The following is a 14,077-nucleotide window of genomic DNA, read 5'->3' as shown; positions in this document are numbered from 1 at the left end:
AATCATTTGAACCCAGGAGGCGGAGGTTACAATGAGCCAAGATCGTGCCACTGCACTCCACCTTGAGTGACAGTGCGAGACTCAATCTCAAAAAAAAAAAAAAAAAATACAAAAATTATCAAGCATGATGGCACACATCTGTGGTCCCAGCTACTCAAGAGGCTCAGGCAGGAGAATCACTTGAGCCTGGGAGGGCAAGGCTGTAATGAAGTGTAATCACACCACTGTACTCAAGCCTGGGTGACAGAGTAAGATCCTGTCCCAAAAAAAAGAAAAAAGGAAAAAGGACAAACATTAGAGAAATTTTTTAAAAAATATGATGGACATGGTAGACAAAGATTATAAAACAGAATAATGGGTATTCCTGAAGTATATAACTGACAAATGAAGCAGAAAAAACATAAACATCAAATTTTTAAAATTACAAAAAGAAAAGAAAATTCCCTAAAATAAAGAAAGAAGTGAACCTGGAGGTCATATGGAATAATTCTCATTGAGATGTAATCTGATTAATTTTCAAAGACTTTGTAAAGAGGTTTTTTTAGCATGCAGAGAAAAAAAATCAAGTCACCTGCAAGGGAGAAAAATCTTTGGCTGTCTTCAGATTTCTTCACAGCAACATTCACTGCAGGAGAGAATTATGTAATGTCTACAGAGTTCTCAGAAGAAGAAAAGGGTGTGTTCCAACAGTACCATATCCAGCAAGATATCAAATATACAAGAAACAATAAAACATTTTCAACTGTACAAGGCCTAAGAGAATACTAATCCAAGAGCTCAGATAAAATATCAATCAAGTGTGGGAGTGACACTGAAAGTCTCAAAATCTTATCTCCCATCTATTCATTCTTAAGAAAACATTGGAGGATATGCTCCAAAGCCAGGAAAACCAAAAGAGGAGAGAGACAGACAGAGATAGAGGGACAGAGAGAGAAACAGAAAGAGAGACAGAGAGGAAGAAAGCCTAAGAAACATGATTTAACACAGAAGAGACACGAAATTAAGTTCTAGAACACCAGATTGGAACTGGCAGGCCTAGTAAGCAATCAGATTAGAACAGAGGGTGAAGACTCCCGGAAGACGTCTCCTGGGAAGAAAACGAAGCTGTTGAAATACTTGATGTACTTGACAACTGTACTAGTTAGAACTGTGTTTAGCTATATATAACAGAAATATCTAGTTAGGTAGCTCCATAAAATGAAAAGTTGCCCAAACACTTTGTTTTTCGGCTCTGCCCACCCCCAGAGTATAGCTTTATCCATACGCTTGTAAAATGACTATTGCACCTTTAATCATCACACATGCATTCTGGGAAGGAATAATGAGAAAGGGCAAAGGGTAAAATATATATATGTCAAATAAGTCTGTCAGAAAAACAATAGCTTCCCCAGAATTCCAATTTCCAGATGTGGGTCATATGACCATTTCTGACTCTAAAGGAGTTTAGTATAGTTGATATTTTTCACAGGGCATATCACTACTCTGAATAAAATCAGGATCCTCTTATTTAAATACGTGGGAGGGGGAGAACTGACACTAGGTAGACAAGAAGTATAAAACAAATGCACATAAAATAATATTTGGCGAATATTTAATATTCCAATGGAGAACTTGGAATGCTTCGTATAGTGACATGATAAAGTAAGCAAATTTAAAATGAAGCAATTTTTGATTCCAAAAAGAACAAAAAGTTCCATGAGATAAAATGCTATTAAACAGCTGAATAATATTCATAAGTCATAGGAAAATGAACACACATGGATTGAAAAAATTCTAGTATAATTACATTCCAAAGATGAAAGAGGTAAGCAGAAGCATAAGGTAACAGAAGAATGACAAATTCTCCATTTCTATAATAGGAAGTCAATATATAATGCCTAAAATTGATAAATCAAGAAATAGCAAAATACATCTATTACCTAGAAACGGAGAAAGGTAAATACACACATACACACACCAAAAATAAAATTCTAAGCCCCACAATCACCTGAAGGGACCCCTTCTCACAGCCAAGGGCATTCCAAAGTTAACCTGAAAAACTAGTTCAGACCATGATAGGAAGGGTGGATCAGACATGCCTCATTATACCCTCCTCCCTTTTGGAATTCAGGAAAAGCCAACCAGCATTAACATCAACATAGACCTTAAGTCTGATAAGAAACATTTATAATCTATTCTGTCAGAAGCATACTACCTGGAGGCTTCATCTGCAAGATAAAACTTTAGTCGCCACAACTCCTTATTATGACCCAGACATTTCCGTCCTATTGATTCCAGGTCTTCAGATAACAACTTAACTCTCAATTAATTGCTAATCAGAAATCTTTAAATCTATCTATGACCTAGAAACCCCATCTTCAAGTTGTCCTGCCTTTCCAGATTGAACCAATGTGCATCTTACAGGTATTGACTGATGTATTATGTCTCACTAAAATGTATAAAAGCAAGCTGTAGCAACCTTGGGCACACGTCATCAGGACCATTTGAGGCTGTACATGGCACAGGTGCATCCCTAACCTTGGCAAAATAAACTTTCTAAATTGATTGAGACCTGGCTCAGATACTTTTGAGCTCACACACAGAAGGGAAAAGAACTGAAGAAGCTAATTCAGGCATTGAGAAGGGTCACACAGAAAAATGTTTCTCATAAGCCTTGTAGTACTATTCATTTTCTTTCTTTTAAACCATGCATATGTTACTTGGGCAAATTAAAGTTTTCTTTTTTGAAAAAGAAAACTTCGTAAGTTAAAAAAAATCCAATCAATAGGAATAAATTATGAACAACAAAAAGAATAAGGAATCTTGACGATAAATGCTTCATAACCAATGGGAAGAGAGGAGACATTATTCAATATTAGATCATGGGACTTAGTTTCACATTAAATTATATGTCAAACCTTTTGTCAACAGTTGCCTAAAACAATGCACAAAAAACTGCTTTATTGTTCTGTAAAGAATGTATTCTACCACAACTTCTCGGTATTGTTTTTTTAATAAATTCCACAGAATTGTGGATCCAGTAATAGTCCACCAGTAAGACACAAGACAGAATTTGTTTTAACAAAGAAAATTAACCAGTAAAGAAAATTAAAGCTCAATAATCTTTAACACTCTGGTCTGTTAAGACAGGATCTGGATGTGGAGTCCATGAAGTACTTCCCTGAAGTGCCTTTGCACCTGGAGAAAACTGCTCATCAAAAAACCACATTTATAAATTTTGCATTTTGAAAAGTTATTTTATAGCTACCTCTGAAAATCTTAAGAACTTACCTTAAAATACTTCAAATAAAATTCTAAATTTGGAGTTGTTAAACTTATGTAAGGTTTTATAGTTGATGTACAGATACACAGAGAGACAAAATTAATTACTCCAAATTTAAAACTGGCATAAATACTGCCACCAGAATTACATAACCCAGATTCATATCCTAAAAAATAATGGTAAATATTTAGAGTTTTAACTTCCAAATCACTGAAGTAAAATATTGTGATAATTCTTGAAAACCTCTCATCTCCCAGAGCAAGTTCAGTTGTAAAAAGCTAGATTCATAAAATTAAAAACATTCCTGGCAGGCCCCAGTGTCACAGTTTCCTTTTTACAATTGATGCCGGTTTTTATTTAAAATCACTCTTTAAAAAATTTACTCTGTGTTTTACAATATTTATTTTTTTAGATCGATTAATTGTAGAAAAGCAACTTTAGTCTTGAGGTCTAGACGTATGCTTCAAGAAGTCTCCCATAATAGGCTTGAATGACAAAGAAAATACTTAAGCAATTTTATATCCTTGAAAATGATACAAATTTGACCTAGAATAAAAAACAACCCACATGGACTGCAAAGAGTAAGGTAAATTTAAGAAAATAAAAATGCAAATGTGCATTTTAGCAGTCTCTTGAATTTATTAACCTAAAGGTTTAATTTCCATTTTCCTGCATCAGCTTTATTTATAAAATGTCGTGCCCTATAAATACACTGTTATTTTCTATAGTCAAGCACCCTCTTAACAAATCTTCTCATTAATATGTAAATTTAAAGTCAATCGGTCTTCTCCCTGACAGCCCCATGAATTCCTAGTGCACTGTATAATCGGCTTTGACTTGGCATCCACTATTTATCATCAAAGATGTCAGTTAGAAAAATTATGGAAAATGCACTGCAATTGATATGACTGCAATCTACTTTGTCAACACTTAATTGTTCCTCAAATCATACATTTACATATAAACAGCCTAAATACTGATCTATAATGATGCAAATAAACTAAATTAAAAATCTCTTCTTCCCCTGAAGCTTGTTTGTATATGATGTGTTCATTTGAGAACTTGACAAAAGCATGTACATCAGCTCATCTCAAAAAGTGTATCTACTAATTTTCGATTCCTCAACAAAAAACAATTTTGCCACACTTCAAGTATATTAACATAAACAAATGTTTGTAAAAATTTTATAGGAAACATGATTTTTCTCTTTGAAAGCAAATTTAATTATGGTTGTTAGCTAATTGCATGAGCACTGGATTGGGAGTCTCAAAGTTGGTTTTGACTGGAACACAATAAACACACACACAAAACTTATAAACGTAACTAAGAAATTATTTTAATTTACAACTCACAGGGTAATAAAATACAAAAGCAATAATGCTGGCCTAGGCATCAGATAATTCTGCTTATATTTCTGCTCCACCTTTTATAATTAATATTGTCTTAAATGACTTGCTAAAATCTGTATATATCGATTTCTTCATATATAAAATGGGTATAATAATTCTGATTGCCCTATGGCAAATGAAATACTATGTAAGAAACTACAGGCCAGGCATGGTGGCTCACACCTGTAATCCCAGCACTCTGGGAGGCTGAGGTGGGCGGATCACTTGAGGTCAGGAGTTCAACAACAGCCTGGCCAACAAGCTGAAACCCCATCTCTACTAAAAATACAAAAGTTAGCTGGACCTGGTGGCGCATGTCTGTAATTCCACCCGCTTGGGAGGCTGAGGCAGAAGAATCACTTGAACCTGGGAGGTAAGAGGTTGCAGTGAGCCAAGAACGCACCACTGCACCCCAGCCTGGGCAGCAGAGAGAGACTCTGCTCAAAAAAGAAAAAAAAAAGAAAGAAAGTATAGCAAAAATAAGCCATTAAGTATAAAGCATCACAGTATTGTTTTTCACATTTTCTCTTAGTATCTGAGAGAAAACTGCTGGATTTAAATAAATTCAGTATTATAGGCAGGTTTTTTATTATAAATTTAACTTTTATGTCAATATATTATTTTAGTGACACTTTTTCCTACTGGCAAATTCTTTACTTCAAGGTAAAATGGCCCTTAATTCATCAATAAAAGGTGCTCATATGGCATTTATGTAAGTGACTTCTGCCTGCAGGTAAAAGGGAATGGAGGGCTAGAATGAAGACGTTTCTACTTGGATGATTACATGAAACAACACATTCTAATGTTGATGGTAAAAGGATAAAAAAGAGAGGTAACCTCTCAGGAATGACTCTGCTAGAGTACTGTTTCAGCTTGTCTTTTTATTGTATAATCATCTTAACCTTTCTTTACTACATGGTGTTCCTTTTACAACATCACATAAGAAAGAGCAAGCAAATATAAATGTCAAATACCTCTCAGTTTCTTCTAGCTGTGGTCAAACTCCGCTTTGAGATGTAGTCTGCCAACTTTTTTTTTTTTTTGAGACACCCAGGCTGAAGTGCAGTGGCGCGATCTCGGCTCAGTGCAAGCTCCGTCTCCCAGGTTCACGCCATTCTCCTGCCTCAGCCTCCCAAGTAACTGGGACTACAGGCACCCACCACCACACCTGACTAATTTTTTTAGTATTTTTATTAGAGACAGGGTTTCAACATGTTACCCAGGATGGTCTCGATCTCCTGACCTCGTGATCCACCTGCCTTGGCCTCCCAAAGTGCTGGGATTACAGGCGTGAGCCACCGTGCCCGGCCTAGTCTGCCAACTTCTAAAGCTAAAACTAGCATGTGTAGTCCTTAAAAAGTTGGAAGCAACATCAAGCCTAGGTCAGAAAGCACTGAAGGCAACAAATGGCTGGACTGCTCACTCCAAAGTTTCTCAGTAAAACGAAATCATAATTAGCACAGAGGAAGGCTAAGATGGGTTAACTGGAAGAGTGAGAGCACAGATATGGTCCTAATGTTGACCACTCATTTGAACCTTAATTTTATATAATGTACTTATAACAAGAATCTAATATACTGTACAATTCTTGAATCTAATACTGCAATAAGGGCTAAGCCTTTCAAATCTTTCACACTGCTTCTGAACTGAACATATGTACATATGCAGACAAAAGCCTGTTATACTGATTATTCTGGGCTAAACAAGACCCTCAAATAGAACTTAAACAATCAATGAATAATTTTTCCATGAATTGAGGTCAACTGATACGAACTTAAGTTAATAAATAAAGCGAAATATTTTATCCAAAGTGAAATTGATAACCACCAGAATAACTGAAATTAAACAGTTAACAATAATTGCCTTTAAGGGGTCAACCAAGAGGTTATGAGAAGGGAACATGTACTTGAATTGCTTCGATAATTAAACAACAAGAAGATTCGAGTTAGCTAAACTTACAAATCTTCTATTTAAGTGGTTTTCTTTCTTTCTTTTAAGCCAATGGATCTTTCTCAAAGGAAATCAAATTCAAAGCTGCATAAGAAAGGAAGGCAAAAAAGGCTTCTGTGTTTGAAACAGTAGCAGAAGCCCAAAAAGCCGCACAGTCTAGAGCACCGCTGCCCCTGCTTTGCTTGTTCCTGTGGCAGTACTAGCACATCCTGAGGGCTGATGTGCACACTGGAAAACCACTAAATTAGTCTAATAAGCACAGCATTTAGAATAATTCCAAGGTTGGATTGCAAGTAAGTGGCAAAGAAAAGAAATGACTTAGCCCATTTCAGTATGCCAGGGACAATGACCAGACTTCGTCTCATATTTGTCCTAATTCATGTTCATGGAGTTAACATGTGAAAACACCAAGAATGAATATAGTGCCAATTTTTCAAATTATCTGTTAAAAAATAAATGTATATGATGGTAGAGAACTTAACTTTCCTTTGCAATGGCTTTAAAAGTAAATTTTATCTAAAATAAGATAAAATTCAAGGAACAGAAAAACAAACAAATAGACAAACATATAAAAGCAGAGATTTTACTATGCATTACATATTTTTAGCAGGTATGGTAAGTAAACTATATATTTTAACTCCAGTTTCTATATAATTACAAGCAAAGGATATAGCTACTGAAAATGATAGGAAAGTAAAATTTAAAAATTTAAATGGTGACTGTGATTAGCTAAGGCAAAATTGCCTATAACTTTATACAACAGAAAAAAAAAATCTGAGCAGAAGTTTTGAAAGGAATTGGCTGAAATCAAACAAATAAGCTGTTTGGCAGCAAAAATCTCTCATCAAAGTTACCATAAAAGGGCCTGGACATTTTCATCATAGAGATGTTCCTTAATCTAGCAAAAGTGCCATCAAAAATGTACTTTGCTCAATGATAAATAAAATTAACTTTATAAAATTAAAGTTCACAAGGATAGTGAAATTTCATCAATTTAAGAGCATTATGTAACATAAGACTTTTATATATTAATAATTCAAAACATACTTCAATTTTTAAGACAGATAACCTAATCATTTTGTTAATATTAAAAGTGAGATGAAAATCAGTATTACTCTCTTATGGATAAAGAAGTATTAACATTTCTAAATAGTTTTTAATGCTAATACTAAATCAATATAGAAAATACTGACCAAGATTTTATAATAATTTACAAGCTTGATGTGTCATTGAAAGCATGTATCATACACATTTTTCCAAGTTATTTACATTTTTCTAATTAACAAAAGCAAGATGTACTGAGCACACAAGGCCTATCATAAGTATGTATACAGAACACTTTGATATAACAGGCGCTTTTTAAAATCTTTTTATTTTTTTACACAAATTGGTTTTTAAAATCTGTAATACTGTATTTTAAAAAAAAATAAGACATCAAAAGATTAGAATGAATATGCTATTCTTATAACATTTAAGGATTTCTTTAAACTGGTTTAAAATTACCTTCAATCTTAAACGTATACATCCTAAGGATCTTAATTCCAAGCTATATGATAAAATTTTCTAAATTGTCAATATGAAGAAAAGAATAAGGCATACTTCTAATGTTAATCTGCACAAAGAAAACAAATAGCTTCACTTAAATTATTAATTCTACTAAATGCTACCAGCCAAAGTGAAGAGAAGAAGAACACAAATGTTTCATAAATACAAAACTAGGAAAAAGTAGTTTAAAAGTTCAACAATATTTATCTATAGAGGCAAGAAATGAATTACTTTAGGTATAAATTCACATGCTCTAGAATCACATCACCTACTTTTTTTACAAATGAGTACCTGGAATAGCTGGGGCTCAAAGATGTGAAAGTAACTAGTAACCAAAAAATCCATGGTTTGGCAATGTCACTGTAAACACGGTGTCATGCTGCTCCTCCTAATGAGGGCCTCTTGCCAGTATCAAACTAAAAGTGTATATACTTACACCACTAAATATATGTATCAACCACTGCCAAAACAATGGACAATTATTCTTGCATTGATATTGGTTGCCTGCTTTAGTAAAAGAACAAGAGACCAATGAGTCTTCCTTAAATATGCAGATTTCTCTAGTTTACTACTCCTAATTTTTTGCACAAGTTTTAAAAAGCTCATCCATCCTCTTAGTATATTTGAAAGTGGAAGACTGTTCAACACGTACCTCTTTCCAAGGGCTGACAAACTGTGTCCGAGCATATCGAGTTAGCATGTGGATTATGACAACCTGCCCCCACTCTTCAACATCCACTAGTAAGTTACATAGCTTGCGGTAATTCTTATGAATCAGATCTATTCTGTCCGGGCATACTTCTTCAAAAGCCATCACAACACTGCCAGCCACCAACTAGAAAAGAAAGAAATAGTAACTTATTAAAAAATGTTTCTCCCCTACATCAAAGGTCATACTTAGGTATTAGTGTAATCAGTTTAATGGCAATCAATATTATTCAGTCATTCAATTAAAATGAATGTTCATGTTTGAATAACAAACTTTAAGGTGCCTATTCTTCAAAGAATAATTTTAATAGTTATAATATGTCTAGAAAACTAATACTATTCTGAAGAGAAGTAAATTCTGACGTTTTTATTTCACCAAGTTAAATTTCAATACATTGTTCCTATGTGGATTAAACATTAATTATGCACATTTTTCATGTTTAAAGCTAACCTAAATTCTAATCTAAAAATTCAGTACTTTGTTCACAACAATATTCAGAAAAAGAATCAAAATAACAAAGATCACATTGTGTCAGTTTAAAATGAGAATGACAATCATACTACAATGAACTTACGTTAAAAAGTATATGAGAAATTCATAAATGTTTTTTAACAGAAGAACACTTTCAAATCATATACATCTTAATCCACCAGTTTTTACCCAATATAATTTATTTACAAAGAAAACACACTGGCTGAAATTTTAGAACATCACCTGGGCTCTTAATACTTTTATAACAATGTGTATAAGTTGTAATAACATATTACCAACAAAAGGCGGCTTTTCCAAGACCAATTAATGAATCATAATGTTAGTTTCTGAACTGTGATGCTTTTACAAAGTGGTAACATTAAGATTCCTTTACTCTAAAGATACAAACTAAGCAGAATATATATTACACAAATACTTCTATATATGTACAAATGATATATGTGCAGTTAGCCCACAATATAATACAGTTTTGAAAAACAAATTAATACCATATTCTATCTGAACACTAGGGATCTTCATTTTAGTGTCTAAAATTTCCCCAATGACTTAAAATAAGCAATTAAATAGAAATATAACTTACTGAAATGGTACTTTTTGAAAAATATTAGATACAATGATATTCATATTTTGAGTGTTTGTCCCTCTACTTGGCTGACATTTAGTTTATTAATATGCAACCAACAATACAATTGAAAGAAAACAGCTCAGAATATAGACTCGCTATTATGCTAAACAAGTTTCAAGTCCTGTGGGGATTTTATGAATTACCAATCAGTATAAACGTGAAGCTGCATTTATTGACTCCAGCCCTACCCATGTACTGGTGCCTGCTGGTCCCAGCATGTATGCACCTCAATCGAAAAAGCACAGAATTGATTATTTGTGTGAACTATATAAAAATGCATTATACATATAATTTTCTATTTGTTACACATATGGCAAGGAAGTTAAGCCCATGTTTTCAATCACATTTTGGTGTCTTCTGCAAAAGACATAATTTCTTTAGAAATTATATTTTGTGATAATTACATTTCTATAAAGTGACAATTAGTACCATTTTAAAATATCTTACAACAACTAAGTTTATGACATTAAACTCTAGAATAACTCACTGTGAGATATAAACATCCCTATGTATTATCAACCTTGTATTAATATCAAGATCAATTGGTAAAAGGTATTAAAGTGCAAAAATAAAGGATAGTACCTAGGATAAAATGATCCATGAAACTGAACAGGTAATTCACAGTTTCACTTTTTAAAATACTACGTAAAATCAAGTTATTCTGTCTTAGCAATTATTTTCTTCCAAATGTGTTTTGACACTAATTAAATGGAAAATTAAATGGAAAATCAGCTACCACACAATATTAAATTCATTAAACCAAGAGCTACATGTACACAATAATTCTAACGTACTAACACCTTCTAAGGTACTAACAAATATCATTAATTAAACAGATACAAATAAAGTTTAAGAAAACATCAAAATAATTAAAAAGCATATAAAGAGAGTACTTTTACAAAATAAAACTGACCATTTTAGATACTTAATCATGTATTTTTAACAATCTGACCCTGGGCTAAACAATACAAGGAAAATTAATAATTTTGGTTTATTAAATGTTCAATATTCTATAAAACATTCAGAATTAAAATTAAATGATCTACTCAGATTTTAAAACCAAAAATATTGGTTTCCAAAAAACAGACAGTTAATTTCCATCTCACTGTGTCAATAGTAGCTTTTCATATAAGGGGAAAAATAAATCACTCCAACAAAACTGGCAATGAGCTCATCAAATTCAAATGCAGTTTTCCATTTATGTATTTTTTATATTAAAGCAATAAACATGGTTCATTTATCTTCCCTTGGTTGCCACGTTTTTCTGTGCTGTTGCTATGAACTTCAGCCATTAGCTGTGCTCCAAGGTAAACTACATGAACCATCAACAAAAGTGACACCCCATCTATGGAGTTCATATTTTCTCTAGATTATCTATGCTAGTTGACAAGCTGGTAATGAAAAAAATCACACTAAGCAAATGGTTCCTCTAATAACAATAAATTTTCTATAAAATTATGAAGGGTACAAAACGTTTCCTTGCATCTATTTTGTCATGAATTCTAATTAACATTGCAAAAACCTGAGAGTGCTGGGTCATCACAAGAAGTGCATCAAGGTTTGATTGATAATATGGTATAAGTTGGCCAATGCTGCCAAGATTTTCTTCCCTTAAATTAATGGCTATCCAACCTTCCCTAATCATACAGCCCAGATGATATTCCCCTTCTTATTTCAATTTTCTTGAGGCATGGAAAATGGGAAAGATCAGTCATTTATCTTCTAATAGCTGGATAATAGATCTATCACAATAAAACATCTGCACAAACTCAGGGGTGTGTTTTTTGCACATAACAGTGGGGCTTTTATGAACATTAAATCAATAACTTATAAAATTGTGTCTTACCCCTACAGTTTAGCTATAAACTACCAATCTATTCATTAAACATAATTTTGGAGCAAAAATTAAAAAGAGGAAATTTTATGTCCTCAAAAATATATAAATAAATCAGTGTTTCAGCAGGCACTGACCTAATTTGTTTTCCTAAGAAACTCTGTTTTCTATTAGAAAGTTAAATGCTATCAAAAGGATTTCTTTAGGATTAACTTGAAAGGAAAAGGAAATAAATACCACTCTGCTTCTAAAGTAATGAAGAAAATAATGTCAACAACTATGGATTGCTACATTTTAAAGAAAAACAAGAGAAAGTGTTATTAATTTTAAAAATGAATTCATATGTGAACATTAGAAAAGGCTTGTAGTAAAGTAGGAAAGTGTTTAGGACATGTTGAGAAGGTAGATGAAAATGTTTGTATAAAATTTAAGAATAAACAATAAAAAATTATATAAAGAAAAATAGTAACAGTTGATTGGAGATGACAGAATATAGATCAGATGCCCCCTTTTAAGTCCACTGACTACAGTTGTAAGGTTTCTGTAATATGTTTTACCTAAATTACATTAAAATATTCTATTTTTAGGAAAAAACTATTCATATGACACATACTGGTTTTTAGTAAAAGAGAAAAGCCATTCTATTATATTTTAATATGTTTATAACTCCGCCTTTCCTTAAAATTAGAATTATGGAACTAATTTTCTTTGAGATCTCAATTGAAAAAAAATATCCTCTAGCCTAAAAGAAGCAACAGATGGTATGTCTCAAAATCAACAGAGGTTAAATGAAGAAAGTTTAATAGATCAACATCTTTCAAATGTATATGTATCAGCAGCAACACCAATGTCATCATCGTAATAATGATCCCAAAAAACTGCTGCTGGCAACAAATAAATTCCTTTTCAAAATGTGGAAATAAATTAGACCTGGTACATTTAATTGGGAGATTTTTAAAATGAAAGTGATTTTTGATCCTCTATTGATTTTAAATGCCAATGCTGACATTAAAAATTTGGTGGTGGGGGGCAGGGGAAAAATGTACCTGTCTTCCTCCAATAAAGAATTACATGTGTCCAAAAAAAGGTAATAATTAAGATATGATCCACAAATAACTGTGTAGAATATTTTTAACCTTTCTACAATGGATTATAATCACACAAAAGAAAAAATTAACAGAAAACATTCTCAAAATACAGCTAATTTAAATACTGGGTAGACAAGTTAACAGTGCCTAAGTATGTCTGACTCTCCCAACCCAAATCCAAAAAAAAAAAAAAAACAAAGGACCAAAACCTGTGCTTTAAGCCTAACTTCAAAACAGAGAATCTTTAAACCTCAAATTATATATAAGTAGAAATATAAACCCTAAATTCCAGATAACTATTTTCATGCTTGTATCACAAAACTTCTCAAAGACCTACAATAGTATAGAAAAAAAATGCCTAGAACAAGGCAAGCAGAAGTTAATGGTGGGCCTAAAAGTAAACGAAAATCAACAACGGAAAGAGAAAGAACATCCTAAGTGTGAAAATACTGGAAAAGATTCTTGGTAGATCAGAGCAGACTATAACGAAAAGACTTGAAAGAGAGGATGACTCAATGAGGCTGTGTAGAAAGGGAAAGTTTCACGGAGAAAATTAGCTTAAAAAAAAAAAAAAGTAAGGGGAGAGCAGTCCTTTGGAAACTGAAATAACAGGAAAAAAGAAATAAGAGGGGCTAGGTGCAGAGGCTCATGCCTGTAATCCCAACACTTTGCATGACCAAAGTGAGATCACTTGAGCCCAGGAGTTCATGACCAGCCTGGGCAACACAATGGGACCCTATCTTTACAAAAAAATTTTTTTAATTAGCTGGGCATGGTGGTGCATGTCTATAGTCCCATTTACTCAGGAGGCTGGGACAGGAGGATTGCTTGTGCTGGGGAGGTCGAGGCTGCAGTGAGCCATGATCACACCACTGCACTCCAGCCCTGAGTGACAGAGTAAGACCCTGCCTAAAAAAGAAAAGAAAAGAAGAGAGAAAAATTTAGGCCGCTATAAAATATATCTCAAAATAGTCTGGGAACATATACTGGTCCTATGCATGCATATCCTCCCACCAAAAGGCCATCTACAAAGAAAACATACTTTGCAATTCTAACAGAGAAGGTACTCTTGTACTAGGAATCTTGCAAGCTACCTCAAAATCAAATCACCAATCCTGTCCAAAGAAATAAAAAGATGCAAGTAATCTGTAAGTACTAAAAACAGAAAATGAAAATCAAAACAA

The 14,077-nt window shown here is 33.1% G+C and overlaps 1 protein-coding gene across 5 annotated transcripts in view; it reads right to left on the bottom strand.

Moving 5' to 3' along the window:
• The window catches only part of LOC105475102 (adaptor related protein complex 3 subunit beta 1), a 300,089-nt gene that overhangs the window by 207,980 nt on the left and 78,032 nt on the right, over positions 1-14,077 (bottom strand). For all 5 annotated transcript variants that reach the window (XR_011624903.1, XM_071098787.1, XM_071098786.1 and 2 more), the window contains exon 7: positions 8,798-8,980. Coding sequence is in view for 4 of the 5 variants with exons in the window: in XM_071098787.1 (XP_070954888.1) it covers positions 8,798-8,980 (183 nt within the window). In the remaining variant the exon portion in view is untranslated. The remainder of the gene's footprint in view (positions 1-8,797; positions 8,981-14,077) is intronic.

Source organism: Macaca nemestrina, chromosome 6, assembly GCF_043159975.1.
Source record: "Macaca nemestrina isolate mMacNem1 chromosome 6, mMacNem.hap1, whole genome shotgun sequence".
In the NCBI taxonomy this organism is placed as follows: domain Eukaryota; kingdom Metazoa; phylum Chordata; class Mammalia; order Primates; family Cercopithecidae; genus Macaca; species Macaca nemestrina.
Note: the sequence above shows the minus strand (reverse complement) of the source record. Positions and strands in the feature narration are given on the sequence as shown.